The sequence below is a fragment of the Rattus rattus genome, chromosome 11, assembly GCF_011064425.1.
Source record: "Rattus rattus isolate New Zealand chromosome 11, Rrattus_CSIRO_v1, whole genome shotgun sequence".
Classification (NCBI taxonomy): Eukaryota; Metazoa; Chordata; class Mammalia; order Rodentia; family Muridae; genus Rattus; species Rattus rattus.
The window spans coordinates 1229625-1245499 of NC_046164.1; the positions used below are offsets into that span (position 1 = coordinate 1229625).

General features: G+C 33.6%; 1 protein-coding gene across 1 annotated transcript; it reads right to left on the bottom strand.

Annotated features, from left to right (window-relative positions):
- Window positions 1-204: 204 nt before the first annotated feature.
- On the bottom strand, window positions 205-15578 carry Csn1s1 (casein alpha s1). The gene is made up of 29 exons (XM_032917070.1): window positions 15530-15578; window positions 14457-14519; window positions 13461-13493; window positions 12797-12823; window positions 12227-12271; window positions 10911-10934; window positions 10788-10826; window positions 10259-10282; window positions 9585-9608; window positions 9060-9092; window positions 8253-8285; window positions 8091-8135; window positions 7298-7339; window positions 6874-6891; window positions 6747-6764; window positions 6621-6638; window positions 6500-6517; window positions 6382-6399; window positions 6246-6263; window positions 6116-6133; window positions 5992-6009; window positions 5854-5871; window positions 5200-5241; window positions 4772-4813; window positions 3763-3789; window positions 2759-2776; window positions 1904-2046; window positions 1267-1310; window positions 205-595 (listed from the first exon to the last, which is right to left on the bottom strand). Coding segments are annotated over exons 2-28 (855 nt in total). The 5' UTR covers window positions 14508-14519; window positions 15530-15578; the 3' UTR covers window positions 205-595; window positions 1267-1309.
- Window positions 15579-15875: the final 297 nt, after the last annotated feature.

Consider the following 15875-nt stretch of genomic DNA (forward strand, 5'->3'; position numbering starts at 1 on the left):
TCCCTGTATGATAGATATTCTATGAAAAAAACTTTAAGCGAAAGATGCTGTATATGGCTTGCAAATATCTTCTCTGACTTTCAGCACCAAGTGGAATTGACCTTAAAATACTAAAATGCCATAAAAATTAGCTTAAACAGAATTTCACACACCCAAACACTCCACAAAATTACGAAAATACCCAATCAAAGCCAGAAAACACAATTTGTGCCTTAAAATGTGATTTATTGAAAATAGGAGAAAGGTGATCTCAGTTACTGCACACAATTACCCAAAATGATGACATTTTCAGAGGAATCCATTGAAAGACTTTTAAAACAAATTTTCCATAATAGAAACTTGTTAAAGACCTTGATTCTCTCTGCTCAGATGATGCAACTGGAATTTAGAAAAAAGAATCTCTCTAGGGAAAGTTAGCCTAAGGAAGGGTGCTATGCTATCTAATGTGTAGTAGACAACTGAAGATGAATCATAGCCCTCTATGTGAGATTTTTTTCTACTCTAAAGCAGCAGTTAAGCTTTTAGGGAAGATGCAGGCTCCATAGGATGGACGGAGAGACATGAAGAGGATGGAGAATGGAGGTTCCAGTCACATCTGTAAGTAGAGATGAAAATATATATGGTTAGCTATATTATGCCCCTTTGTGAAGGGAGAGAAATTGTTTTGATTTTATACAATTTGCTAGTCATTTTATTTTTATATTACACTAGCATGCTAGTTAACTTTTGTTTCTCTACTAAATATAGACATCGCTCCTGCTTTATTTTGACTTGCACAGAATTTGTTATTAATCTATAACTCTTTGTGTTATTTTTATAGATACAATCAGGAAAATATAATAAAAGTGTCACATAGGCCAGAAGATTATCATTTTTATTAATGTGATCTTTTGGGGAAAAATTAAGGACCATCACATACACACATACACATACACATACACACACACACACACACACACACACACACACACACACACAAACACATGGGCAGGGAGGGGGAGAGAGAAGGGACAGTGGCTAAGGTAATTAAAACACATTTAGTTTTACTGTATAACTTGATATTGATTCCTACTGTATTATCTTAAAGAATATGATCTTGCTATTTCATGCCTCAGAGGCACTATTCCATGAAACATTCGCATATACTTGTATAGGAATTTTCTATTATTATAATTTATACTGGGAAATATTAGGTTGCTATTTAAATACATAATTAGGAAAACTCAAATTTCAAATGGTAGTAGGATGGAGGGTTTGTAAACTCACCAAGTGGTATAACTGTGGAGTTCCTGAGAGTTGTCTTAATACCTCTGAGGGAAAAAAAATTATTAACATCATTAGATGAATTTATTCAATAGTAAATTTTTAATGAGAAGAATGATGGTTACTTATTAAGTATCTGTTTTTATAATATTTTCTTGACAAAAAAAATTACTAAAATTGATCACCTTAAGGATAAGGGAAAAAAGTATTACCATAGTATTTCAAATGAGCAAAAGGCCAGGAGTTGAATTCAGGATGGGCACATGCTTAGATAAGTGCTTTTTTTCACACACATAGTATTTATATTAATCATATGCATACACAGAAGGAGAGTGCTTAGAGATTAGTAAAACCAAAGCACAGAAGGAAAGTGCTTAGAGAGTAGTAAAACCAAAGTACTGTGTTTACTGTGTGTCAGCAGATGTTTTTGTTTCCATCATTAAAATGTGTCTCACTAACTGTAGAATTCTGCTCTTTGTGTTACTGAGCAGGGATTTTGAGTCTCAGAAACTAGAAAGCATGCATTCATCACTGACTTGTCATTTTTATTCTAAATATTTTCTTACAGATATTCCTTAAGGTTCATTGCTTCCTTTGTTAACCTCAATGTGTCAGTGTTCATTAATTTTCATAAACTTACCACCACACATTGGTGTTCTCAGCATCCTTGGGGGCAATGGGCTTGAAGGTGTTAAGAACAGTTTCGGGGGTAAGGTACTGCATGTCTTGTGGAAAGTAAAGCCAAAGGGGATAGGCGCCATATTGGGAGAGCTGTGGGAAAGACTGGAGGGAAAACAAAACAAACTGTGTGAGCAATTGCTGTTAGTGTCTCTGAGGAGCTGGGTCACATTCACTTCACAAGGTCACTATTGACAACCGAATCCCAAGGACCAGAGTTCTCCACAGTCATGATTATCTGAGCCCCGCCCCCCAGATAATAGCATGAGTCTCTCTAGCTCTTAATTAGAACTTGTTGATATTTTAACTACAAAAATTAATTTTGCTAAATGAAATCTGTTTTAGTTCCCTTAAGAACTTTGATATCAAAAGAAGGGTCCTTTATCCAAGGTCAATATAGTTTTCCCCTGAATGTCTATTTGGCAGAAAATAATTCTCTGAATGTTAGTTTGGTGCCATTTCCAAGAACTAGTTTGGGATATAAAAACATATATTTCATTCTGAAACATTGAACTATTCATATATATATATATATGTATATACATATATATAATTGGAATACATAATATTGGATATTCTATTATTGGAATAATATTGGAATATATAATATTTAAATATTATATTATCTGTATTATCTATATATTATCTATATATAAGTGGAAGTTATATTTTATGAATCCAGGAATAAAGTTGAAAACATCTCAAATTTTTTTGTGAACATTTATATAAATAATAAAACAAAAACTATATATTAAAATTTCTACCTTTCTTATTGATACACATGAATAAAATGAAGCTAAATAATAAAGCAACTGACCTGAACAGAGAACTGGGCCTTGGTGGAGAGGGAGAAAAAAACAATTTTTGTAAGTCAAATATAACTGGGCACCACAGAGAGTAAATTACTGTACCAAAATTATAAATAATAAAATCTATCTGTGTCCATTTACATCGTCTTTTAAAAGTTGTATGGAAGGTTGAATCTAACACATCCGTTACACTTTGAGTAAAACAAATGACTGCCTCTAATTTGCTTTTACTGTGAGCACTGAAAGGGATTGGAGCATTCAAGAGGCAACGAAGGCAACAAGAGACAAGCCGATGAGACATTACGAAGCTGATTAATTGCTACAGTATTTAAAATCTTAAATTTAGCCAGAATCATATTCCTAGAAAGAAAATTCCATCACTCTTCTACACATTCCTTTCAGTATTAGACTGTTCTATGTGAGACATAGAAGGGAAGCCGTCAATGGCCCGCAGTCTCAGACTGGAAGGCAAACCAACTTCTTCTAAAAGTAGAGGCGTATGCAAGCACTAGAAACATAAAGACGTGGGAATTGGGGGAGATGGAAATCGACAGACATATTCATTTCCCACAAGTGAGACACAGTGTACATGTAGATAGGGAATCTAAATTCTTTCCATGGCAGAACTGCATTTGGACAATAGGGTATCAAATTGGGATTTTTATAACTTAAAGTTAGAAACTTGAACGGAGACTATTGTCATTCAGAGATGACTAAAGAATTAGTCCCTCATTTTCATTTGGCAACTTAGATCTTTCACAGCAAAGACCAGAACTGTCGCTGGAGACCCTGTCAGTAGCCAACAGCTAGGAAATTCTGGAATGAATATGTGTATAACCAATATGCATATACCAATATACATAATAGACTATTTATGGAATCGTTACATATGCACTCACTCTCTCTCTCTCTCTCTCTCTCTCTGTCACACACTCACACACACACTCACACACACACACACACACACACACACACACACACACACACACACACACCAAAGATGAGGCTTTACCTGATCCACTACACTCATAGGATGTCTCTGGAAAGAGAAAAGAATATCAGAATTACCTTTTAGGATCTATTAACACTGTAAGGACAAAATAAATTGTCCTTGAGATTCTTTAGTGATTATGGAACTGACCCTTGGTTTTTAATTATCCTGCTGTTTAATTATCCACTGACATTTCTTTTCTATAAGACACAGAATCATCCCTGGCGATCACCAACACATTAAGTTGTGAGTTCCTGTTAGAAAACTCCACACTTGGTATGCAATTGTCTAGTGGTTAGCCCGAGTCAGAACTGCTATGCAATACCTGTTTGGTAGGAACTGATTTCATCTTTAATTTCAGAGACACTTTAGAACCAATGGCGTACAGAGTACAGCAGACAGTATCCACTCTGGATGACTGATAAATTCACCTTATAGGTGACAAAATAGAAAGTTGGAGGGTTTTGTCACAATCCCTCCAGAATCTAGAGTCAGTCTAGATGGTCTCTTTAAAGAATAGTGCGTCAAAAAGAACATCTCCTGATTAAGGGAACATGAGTAAAACTGAACACAGCATTCCTAAACCACATTCAGTTTGACAATTAGAAATCTACAGGTATAGTTGTGTGACAATAAAATAAGTGTTGACAGAAATAAATGCAACTATAGATAGTGTCCCTACATAGCGCTTGTGATTATAAATGTACTGCCCAAAGGGGACAAGATATGCATACGGTGAGATTAGCCTTTTTGTGCTCAAAGTTATGAGAGAGAGAGACAGAGACAGAGAGACAGAGACAAAGAGAGACAGAGACAGACAGGGACAGAGAAAGAGAGACAGTGACAGAGACAGACAGGGAGCAAACGAGACAGAGAGAGGTAGAGACAAAGACAGACAGAGAGTCAGAGAGAGAAAGAGAGAGACAGAAAGACACAGACACAGAGAGAAGAATCTATTCAAGAATATGAAGGTATTTTAAGCAAAGACTTAATATGACATTAATATCTCATAATAAAGAAAAAATACTACCATCTGAACTTGGCTGTATGCATTCATCCTGTAAGGTTGTTCCTGTATTAAAGAAAATATATTCTAGATTAGTGAGATATCTGACAGCATACAACAGTGCTCGCTACGATGAACCATCCAAAGAAACTTGTACATCCAAGTAATTTGGATCTCTACATCCAAGTAATTGACTGTACACTATCAAAGAAATTTGTACACATTACTAATTCTATGCTCAGATTACTGAAAAAATCTAAATACTTTATATTTAGAGTGCATAAATGTCAGCTAAGGGTACGTTTGCTCTAGTATAGAAAAATAAATAGCGAATAAATTTTATTCTCTGGAATAAATAAGAGTATATAAATTCTCTAAGTCTATATTTTCTTTCCATACTTATTTGTAACACTATTAATATTTTCTTTGGTAAATGTAAATTAAAATGTTACCATATTTGGATAGTAGACCTGGCTCAGTCTTGGATGATGTTTCTGTGTTAAAAAAAAAAAAAGCATATGTTGTAAAAGTGTAACACATAACATAAACATTAAAATATTTTGAATTTACTTATTTATCTCACTTGGGCAAAGACAGATTACTAAAGGTAAATTTTTTTCTTTTAGTAAATTGATTTTATTCATTTAAGAATAGTCAACAATTGGTGTGTGCACTTGGTTTTATTTAGAGATTGTAACAAGCACTATGAACTAGCATGACAATCCTGTGCAAAACCAGGATGCTTCTAAAATCTGTTAAGTGTGTTATAGAACCTGGCATGCATAGCTAGGACACCAAAATGCTGTGACCAGCTAATTTCTGAGCAAGGCAATGATTTTTATATTGGTGACATAAATGTTGTTTGCAGATTTATTCTAAATGTAAGCAACCCCAAAACTAGAGCAACAATATGGATATCATGATTGTGTAAAACATAATGGAAATATTAAAATAATTTATATTTAGTAACAAAATCTTACCTGTGCCAGGGAAGCTTGCTAAAAAAGAAAATAAGTTTCCTTTAGTATATTGATTGACATAGAATTTGCATTGGCATAGTATTTGAGATACATTAAAATAAGGTTAGTAAAAAAAAAATATCTTACCTGTGCCAGGGAAGCTTGCTAAAGAAGAAAAATAAACCTCATTTAGTAGGTTAGCTTATCGATTGACATAGAATTTGTACTAGCATAGTATTTGAGATAAATTAAAATAATTTAGATTTAGATAAAATAAAGTCTTACCTGTGCCAGGGAAGCTTGCTAAAGAAGAAAAATAGCATTCTTTAGTATACTGATTGGCATAGAATATGTATTGGCATAGTGTTTGAGAAATATTAAAAAAGGTTGAGTAAAAAGTAAATCATACCTGTGCCAGGGAAGCTTGCTAAAAAGGAAAATAGCATTCTTTAGTATAGTGATTGATAAAGAATTTGCACTGGTATAGTATTTGAAATAAAGTAAAATAATTTAGATGTAGTTAAAAAAATAAATCTTACCTGTGCCAGGGCAGCTTGCTAAAAAGGAAAATAAGTCTCCTTTAGTACTTTAGTATATTGATCGGCATAGAATTTGTATTGGTATCATATTTGTGATGAATTAAAATAATTTAGATTTGGTTTTAAAAAGTCTTACCTGTGCCAGGGAAGGTTGCTGAAAAAGAAAAAAGTAAGTCTCCTTTTAGTATATTGATTGACATAAAATATGTATTTGCGATAAATTAAAATAATATTCATTTAGTAAAAAATCTTACCTGGGTCAGGAGAGCTTGCTAAGGAAGAAAAATAAGTGTCTCTTAGTATATTGACATAGGTTTTGTATTGGCATAATTATGAGAAATATTTAAATAATTTATATTTAGTAAAAAAAATTACCTGGGCCAAGGAAGCTTGCTAAAGAAGAAAAATAAGTTTCATTTTGGTAAATTGATTGACACATAATTTGTAATGACATAATATTTGACAAATATTAAAATAATATAGATTTACTAAAAAACTCACCTGAGCCAGGGAAGCTTGCTAAGGAGGAAAAATAATCCTCCTTTTAGTATATCAATTGACACATAATTTGTTTTGGCATAATATTTGATAAATATTAAAATAATTTATATTTGGTAAAACATCTCACCTGAGCCAGAGAAGCTTGCTAAGGAAGAAAAATAAGTGTCTTTTTAGTGTATTGATTGAAATAGTATTTATATTGGAATAATATTTAACATAGACTTCACAAATGTTAATTCTTCTAGCAACTAAATATGTTTAAATTTAGCTCAGCCTTGAGAAGCCCACGTTCACTGCAGAGTGTATAATAATATCTTGAATTTCTCTCCCTGATCTTTTAATGTCATGTTTATATTACAAAATTAATAAGCTTGAACTCTGCCTCAGGAAAAAGTAGAAAGGGTAAACTTACATGTTGATATTCAGGTCAATAATTGGCTAATTATTACTTATGTTAGAGCTAGAATAAATATGCCTCAGAGAAAAGTAAAATCATTTACTTTATTTCTATACTGTAATATGGAGTTGTGTTATAATGAATAACATGTTACCTGGAGAAGTTGGCTGTACTTGATCTGTCTCTGAAGCTGTTCCTGTGTAAAATAAAAAAAAAATTTTTTCTCAATTTTCTGTATATAATTCCGTAGTTTTAGATAGTAAAATTGTATTGTCTTTTTCTGTGACTAAGGGTAGACAAATTATTAATCATATATTAGTACCCCTTTTGTCACAAATTTATTTCTTTTATAATCGTTAAAAGTTTTCTATAAAAATTTGCTTTAATTCAAATCATAATGCAGATATCGCTAAGTCATTTACATTTGCAATATCTCTCAGGCTGGATAACCATAGGATAGAAAATTCTATTTGCTTTTCTTACTTTAAAAATTAGGTTTTACAAAGAATTTAGAGTGCTTCATGAGCCAAGTTAAAATGTTTCTACAGCTAATTTAAATTTATGTAGGGATTGCCATGTGTTACTGCTAACACATTAATAGTAATTTAATGTTTGTTTTCATAAGACCCAGTGAATGCATCAGAGTGGTTGAAAGCGCAGCTTCAACTGGAGGTTGTTTGACAAATTAACATGTCACCATTTAGGGAGAGTGTCATTCAGATTCAAAGGTGACAAACCATGACACATTAAAGTCTTTAGCTGAAATGAAAGAATCTAAAACCTAGGATAGATGCTGTTAGTTTAACTTTAGACGTTGGCGATTGGCCATTAGATTTCATGAGACTACATAGTGCAACTCAGGCTGAAATCAAGGAGATAGAGCAGTAATATAATGTTCTCACTCATTGCTTGACCCTTTGCTTTTGACAGATTCACTGAAGTCTTACCAGGGTGCATTGGTTGAGTATTTCTTTGTTTGCAATGTTTTTCTGCTAAAATAAAAAAAAAAAGGAGGCAGCTATGTGAAGGTTGGCTGATTATACTTTTTTGAACCTAGGTTAAGAATAGCGTATTGTTAACTTATTTTAAATATAGCAAATATATCCTACCTCAGTAGCACTGGGAATAGCATCCTCGGATTCCTAACAAAATGAGGAAAATAAAGATTTATAGTTAGGACATAGTCTCATTTGAGTTGTTATAGTGATAAAGCAAACACTGTATTACTGAATTACTGCTCTAAACCCATCTTAAGACAAAAGCTGCTGGATGACACGATGAAGTTGCTGATTTGAGTTGCACTTTATGCTTATACTCCTTGTCTTCTTGTCACTACTTTCCTTGGACATTACTCAGAATGCTGTGACAGACAGAAATAACCTGTACAAAATATAACTATCCCCTTGTCCTATATTTATTTTGATACCAGAAATTTCACTCAGAAAAACCAAAGCATTGAATCCAGCATCTTCTCTGTCTACGGTTCTTTTCCTATGTTGGCGAGAGGCAATGACTGGATACTACTTATCCTACCTCAGAGTCAGCACAATCTACATCCGAGTGACTTGTATACTCAACCTAAGACATACATACAGTTCATTCGGAAGTTATCACTTAAAAAGCTCAAGATCCATTAAAAAAAAATCTGAAAATGACCAAGAAGGACACTAAATATAAAATAAATAATCAAAAGGAGGACACTGCACATGGCCCAGAAATAATCTTTGAATTTATCTTTGACAAGTAGTGGCTTTCTTATATTTTTTGGATGATAATTTCATACTAAAATCAATATAATGTCACATTTAGAGAATCGAAGGCAAGGGGATCTTATGTTGTAGGTACATATCGTGCAACTGTTGACAGATATCTCCCAGTTAACGGATTGGACCTTGGAGTGAAAACGGAGTCTTTACCTCGCTTGATGAGCTGCTTGAGGAGGAATCTTCCTGTGAAGAGGAAGAAAATGAGCGTCATGACCTCCAGAAGGGTTTAGAATTTGAAGAAAACAATTCCATGGCTCAGGAAGGGTTATTTTAGTGTTGAAACATCTATGCAAAAGGATTCATGGCCAATGTAAGGTATTTTCTTATAAATTTTACTTGAAAATTATATGAAGGAAACTAATAACTCAGGAAGCAAGAAAGATCTAAACAATCATTCTTATCCATTTAAACAACAATCATTTTATAAATGCAAAATTTACTTTTTGATACAATGAAAATTAAAAGAATAGTATCCTGCAAGGTTATCTAAGACAGGGTCAGTGTTTATTCCCATATACTTTGGCCAAACTTGGTATGAATAAACATAAAATATTAATAATAACAGTCTCGTGGGAATACGATTTGAATAAATTAGATTCAAATCATATACCCTTTGGCATAGTTAAAAAATATGTGCAACGAATATTGTGTGGTTCCTGAAAATGACAGCCTCACCTGAGCACTTGCCATTGCTTGTTCCTAAGGAAAAGAAACAAGGATTTTTATATTGTTTTTCACGACAAACACTCACTCAAAACTAACTGCTACCAACTCAAGTAGATAGATGCTAGCAAAAACTAAAAACCCAGGACAGTTTCTCAGAATCGAGGGAAACAAACAAAACACGCTAAACTGAAGTCTTGCCATTTGTAATTTGCATTTCAGAGACTAAGTCAAATCTTTTGAGTTCTACTTTGCGAGTGACTATGGACATATTAATGTATCTGTGAGCAGTGCAACCTTTTGTTTTCTTTTAACTTGACTTCTGAACATTGAGGAGAAACACTGTATAAAAAGCACATAATAAATAAAAATGGACTTGAGTAGAGCGTGCCTCAAGGGAGCATAAATACTTAAGAAATTATTTTTTTCTGCTTAATATCCTGTGCCCAGGTTTTGGCACCAGAGTAGTAGAAAGACACCTTCCTCCCCAGAACTGAAGTTCAAAAATATCAGGATTGGCCTGTCATCTACCTAATTCCAGCAAACCTGTAACAGTATCTTTTCTTCCTAGGTATTAGAGATATTTGGAGAACTATCCGAATTATTCTCTCCTTTGGAGAAGGTAACTTTATTATGTGTTTTTCCCCTATTACTCAGTGGAGTAGATTTAAAGCAAAGAGCTTTACCTCAGCTGATGAGTCCATAGTTATCTGTAAGAAAAGGTTTTAGTCATTAAATAAATTTTTAAAAAAATTTCACACCCTTGAGCTTAATCATTTTGAGAAGTGTAGGCTCTTTTAATACTGACTTTTTATAAAAATGAGTAAACAATCAGTCAAGCTTAAAGGCTGTGATCAGTGAAAGAATACTGAAGTTTCACGATGTAAACTGTGCTTGGGCAATATGTCACACTTTTAATCATCCCTGCCAATGCTTTCTTTCAGCCTTCACAGTACATGAAAATTATGGACTATACTGTAAATGCATTTATTCCTTTAGTCATTACATGGTATGTATATCTTACTTCATCATGGTTGTTATTTAAGTCCATAAAACCAGAAGCCCTCCAAGGTATCAATAGAATCCCTTAGTCATTTTGAATGTGTGATTGACAGGTTTAATGACAGTGCAATGCCATAGGCAGTAGAGACAAAAGTGCTCTTAGGCTATGTAAATTCATATTTTGTCACATTATTTTGTGTAAAACATTAGTACCTTGATTTCATTATCCTGTTCTGTCAGAAGCTCTCTCTGCTGTAAAAGCAAAGTTTAACATGTATAACACAAATTTAAGTCACAGATTTTAACAATAGTTTAAAATTTATAGATATGTCTTACTCTGTTCAGGTTGTTGACGAATTCCTTTTCATTAGAAAAGAAAGAAAACAGTATTAGCAGAAAGGACATAACTAATGGAAATCTGTAATCAAGTCCCACAAGTCATCACTTCCTATTGCAAATCTAAAAATCAATGTATTTTCCATTAACGTCCCAGTGTTTCTTGTCATATCTATTCTAAACTTACGTGTTTTTTCACTATTCTACCTTTGCATGTGCTATAAGTAAATGAACTCTTAAATATTTTCAAACTAGTCTTACGTGATTTTTATTGTCTTTGCCAGACATTTGTTTAATGATCAGTTGTGAGGTATATTGAATTAATACTTGAGTATCCATGTTAACTCTGCACTATACTCCACGGAGTCATTCTGTCCTATCTTAAGTCTACTTCTCAGTCTTGTGCCAGTTCAGCTCAGGTTTGGGCAGTCGTGCTGATGAGTATGGGTGTGGCTTCTGATAATAGAGATGTTAACATGGACAGTTGAAGACCCAAGAGGCCTCAACCGTACACAAGGAACCACAGACAATTATGCAATGCCAAGAGAATGAGAAATAGTCTTTCCCAGGGAAGAGCACAATGATTGCTTATCCAATACCAAGTGATCAGCACTACAAACATACATACATATAATATATTCCCCTTGAGTACATTGTACTTACATACTTAAGAATATATGTATGTATTACATACATATGTATGTACATACATATGCATATATGTATGTATGTATGTATCAATTAATGAAGAAAGAAGAGTGGGGACAGCTACTAGAGAAGATTTGAAGAGAGGAAAGAGAAGGGGAAATAATGTAATTATATTAAAATATCAAAAAATAAATAAATATACTTATGCTAAAAACTCATTTAGACAAGGTTGAGTTAGCCATTATTTAGTCTTTTAAATAATGTGATTCCACTGGGATTTGATACCCTTATATTCAACAAATAAGTAACATTTTTAAGAGCTGAAACACATGTGAGACTCATTCATGCTCCCAGAATATCATATATGTGAGCATGGAAATTTGAACTGCTAAACAGAAAGAAAAGACAAGTATTTTTGTCAGAAGCAACGTTTTGGGCATAAATTAAAACTAAAATCTACTCTTTAATGAATGAAAAGGGTTATCAATTCAAGGAAAAATTGTTTTTACAAGTGAAATATGCTTTGTTTTATCCATTTGTTGAGGACAACGTATAGTGGTACATGCGTGGAAATCGTATAATGAAGCCTGCTACTTTGCAGGTTAACCTAAAAGGAATCAGTGTTCCTCTAAGAGTACGTTTGTGTGCTAAGAACTGGAAACACTTACCTCATTAAGGCTGAGATACTTTGGTTGTTTAACAATTTCCTGTTCCTATGGGAATTAAAATTTGAAGTATAAAATGATAGGCTGACCACTAAGCATGCCCATGTGCTGAAACATATCATTCCATTTATAGGAGGGTGAATTTCTAAACACACACAACACACACACACACACACACACACACACACACACACACACACACACACACACTAAATTTGTTCCCCAGAGGAATCTAAGTTCTTAATTTATTTGAGTAAATCAATAGATTCTTAGGTAAAAGGTAAACCTCTAATTTAAGTTTTACACACTATGTCAAAAATCTAAAGAGAAACCTTAACTGGTTCCTGTTTTATTAAACCTGCAAAGCGTCGGTTTTCTAATATGTCCAACAAAGACTTGCATATCAATTGAATCAAGACAGAATTGAGAGGGTAGTCCAGGGATCTGAACACTTGGGTACTTTTGAAGATCTATAAAACTACATGCAGAAGACATTCCACATCTAAGATGGCTGACTGAAGGACTGAGGAGTTCGGAGGAGTGTGGGTGTGGCTCCCTGTGCAGGTTGCTTACCTCACTGCTGCTATGCTCTTGCTGAGTCTGCAAAGAATAAATGATGACGGCATTAGTCCATATACTGGAAAGAATGGTGGCTTAATGCCTGTTGCAGTCACTATTGTAGAGATAATTCACGATTCACTATGTAAAATTAGAGCAGATTTAGAGTCACAAACAGTAAATGGAAGAGAATATATTAATATGTTTACATAATCTATTTTGCGATTCTTTGTGAATAAGTACTTGAAATAGTTCTTTCTTGTGTGTGAGAGTGTATGTGCTGTGTGTGTGTGTGTGTGTGTGTGTGTGTGCGTAAGTGGGCATTTTCATGCCATGGTACATGTGTGGAGGACAAGGGACAACCTTACGGATTGAAGATTGGTGTTTCCCTTTCTAACTTGGGCTCCCGGGACTGGGAACTCACTCTACAATTGCATGGTATCCACATTTACCTGCCGAGTCAACTCCCTGACCCCATGTGCTCTTTTATAAAAAGTATGGTTAATATAATTCATCTTGTATGTATTAATATTTTCACTGAAATGATACCACCACCACCACCACCGCCACCCCCGGAAATGGAGCAAGTGTCTATTTTACTGGGAAATAAAGATGGACTTTATCTCTTTTGAGTCCCATGATTAGAGAAAGTTCTTGAAGAGCAGAATACAGTACTTACTTGACTGCTGACTGCATTTCTACGATGAACTCTCTGAAAAGTAAGAGAGGAATTTAAAGCCTAATACTAAACAGTCAAAATATCAATAACACACATTACCTGAAATTGCTATGTAAGAAAAATCTTTAACAATAATATTAAAATTTGTCAGAATACAAGAAGAAATAATTATTTTATTGACAGATATGGGGAAATATAGTTTATGCGTCATCTTGAAATTTTGGCAGAGAACCGAGAAAACCATGTAAAATGCCTAAATGTAAAACTCTTCAGTTAGTTTTAATTGATTCTAAATAATATTTTAGTTTTCTGGAGAATTTATAGTATATGAGATTTAAAAATAGTTTTAAAACATTATACTAATTAGGGGGCAAAGTGTGTAGTATCCTAACTAAATTTTTGTCATAATTGCATTTTATCCTCAAGTATACTACATAATTATTTAAATATACAATTGACAGTAAAAATAACTGCTGAATTTAGTTAAATGATGACATCTACAGGTACAACACTTTTTTTTTGGTGTATGGGTTTTCTACTCCTTGGAAAATCATTCTGATTCAAGGCACCTGAAATGAGAATTTGATTATGTAGAATATTCTGGAATAAAAGTCTCTTTGTCATACTTGGTAAAGAAATATCATATGCCTCTGAAATGCTTAGAAGGCCATTTATGTGCTATATGAGGGAAGTGAGCCTCATTACCTCCTGCCATGATATTTACAACTAGACAACGTGTTACTTCTTTCTTACTTTTATTTGCTGTTTTCATTGTGATTTTATTCAATTTCTAGTAGGACATGTGACTTGGAGTTTTAGATTTGGACAGATTGCATAATGTGATCAAAATGTGATATCATAATCTATTCCTAATTCTGACTACAGTTGTGAGCGATCATGACGTACTTAGGGGTTTTCCCTGTAGGGGTCTCAGGTGTGAACAGGTAGCAGACCATTTCTAACAAGAGGGCAGAATGTATTATTCACTATACTCACAGGCAGAGCAAGAGCAGCAGCCACGAGGCAGGTGAGGATAAGAAGTTTCATGGTTGCTAAGATCTGTGTTGAAAAAGGAGCGAGAAAAAGTTAGAACTTGTCTTCATAATTTTTTCCTTGACCGTTCAACAAAGGAGTAATTATTATGGTAAGAGTAAATCAGCTTGATACATGATAGCTCCAAAAGCATAAGATGCTTAGTTATGCGAGCAAAATGAGTGTTTATCACTCTTGTCATCTTAATTCTTTTAATTTTAAATTATATTTATTTATTCTTACCCCTAATCCTTTCTCTCTGATCCTTTGTATGGCCACAGCATATGTGTGTATATGTCAGAGAAGAACTTGAGAGGTCAGGACTTAAAGTCAGTTCTTCCTTCTAACATATGAAGCCAGAGGATGAAACGCCAGTGCCTGCCTCTGTGGTAAATGTCTATACATGTTGAGCCATCTCTCCCGCCCTTTCTTAGATCTTATGTCATTCAGAAACACCAAATTTCCATTATTTTTACTTACTGTCTAAAAATAATTTGATATTTAATATGCCATTGTTTCTAAGATGGGAGAGAAAGTCTTTAAAAACAATTAGAAAGAACACTTCTTTTCGAATCACCACATTTGCAAAGTGGGCCAAAAAAAAAAAAAGAAAAAGAAAAAAAAGAAAGAAAGAAAACCCAATAGGAATTTGCTTAAATCTGAAATTCGTTGAAAAAGTGTCTTCCATGTAAATCAACTTGAAACATTCTATTCTTTGATTCTTTGTGGAAATTCTCTCAGCTAATATTGTTTATCCAGCCAATTACTTTTAAAAGCATTTGCTATGATTTTTATTATGCAATATTTTAGTTACAAAAATTATCAAAGGTAAATTGATTTATACAAAACTTTAGTGATCTCTGTCAACCTCTGAGAAGGTATTAAACTGAAAAGGCAGTTTTAAGCTCTTGGAATACTGTAACAAAGTATCAATAGTTTATAGACAGATAGAAGATATTGTAAATACGCTGTAATTGAGAAGAAGAAGTTCGATTTATGAGATCATTGCATGTTTTTTCTGTATATAATCACAATACCTTGAACCCAAGAGTAGGGTGAGAGAAGCTGGGAGATGATCAAGAAGATGGCTGAGAAGTTTGCTCCGCAGCTATTTAAACTCGCTGAGCAGTGAAATGCTAATTTTGTGGTTTTGTTTCAGACAAAGGTTTTACATAAATTCTAAGAATTGTTGCAAATAGGAAATTAATTTCTGTCCAATTCCTGTCCTGGGAAATTCTGAGTAAAGTCTCCAACAAAGGAGTGATTCATGTTATTATGGTAAATTATATAGGAAATACAAAACACAAAACTATGAAGATTCATAGTTGTTGCTGGATCATGCTTTATGTTGAATGCACAGAACTCCATTATATCAAAAAAAAA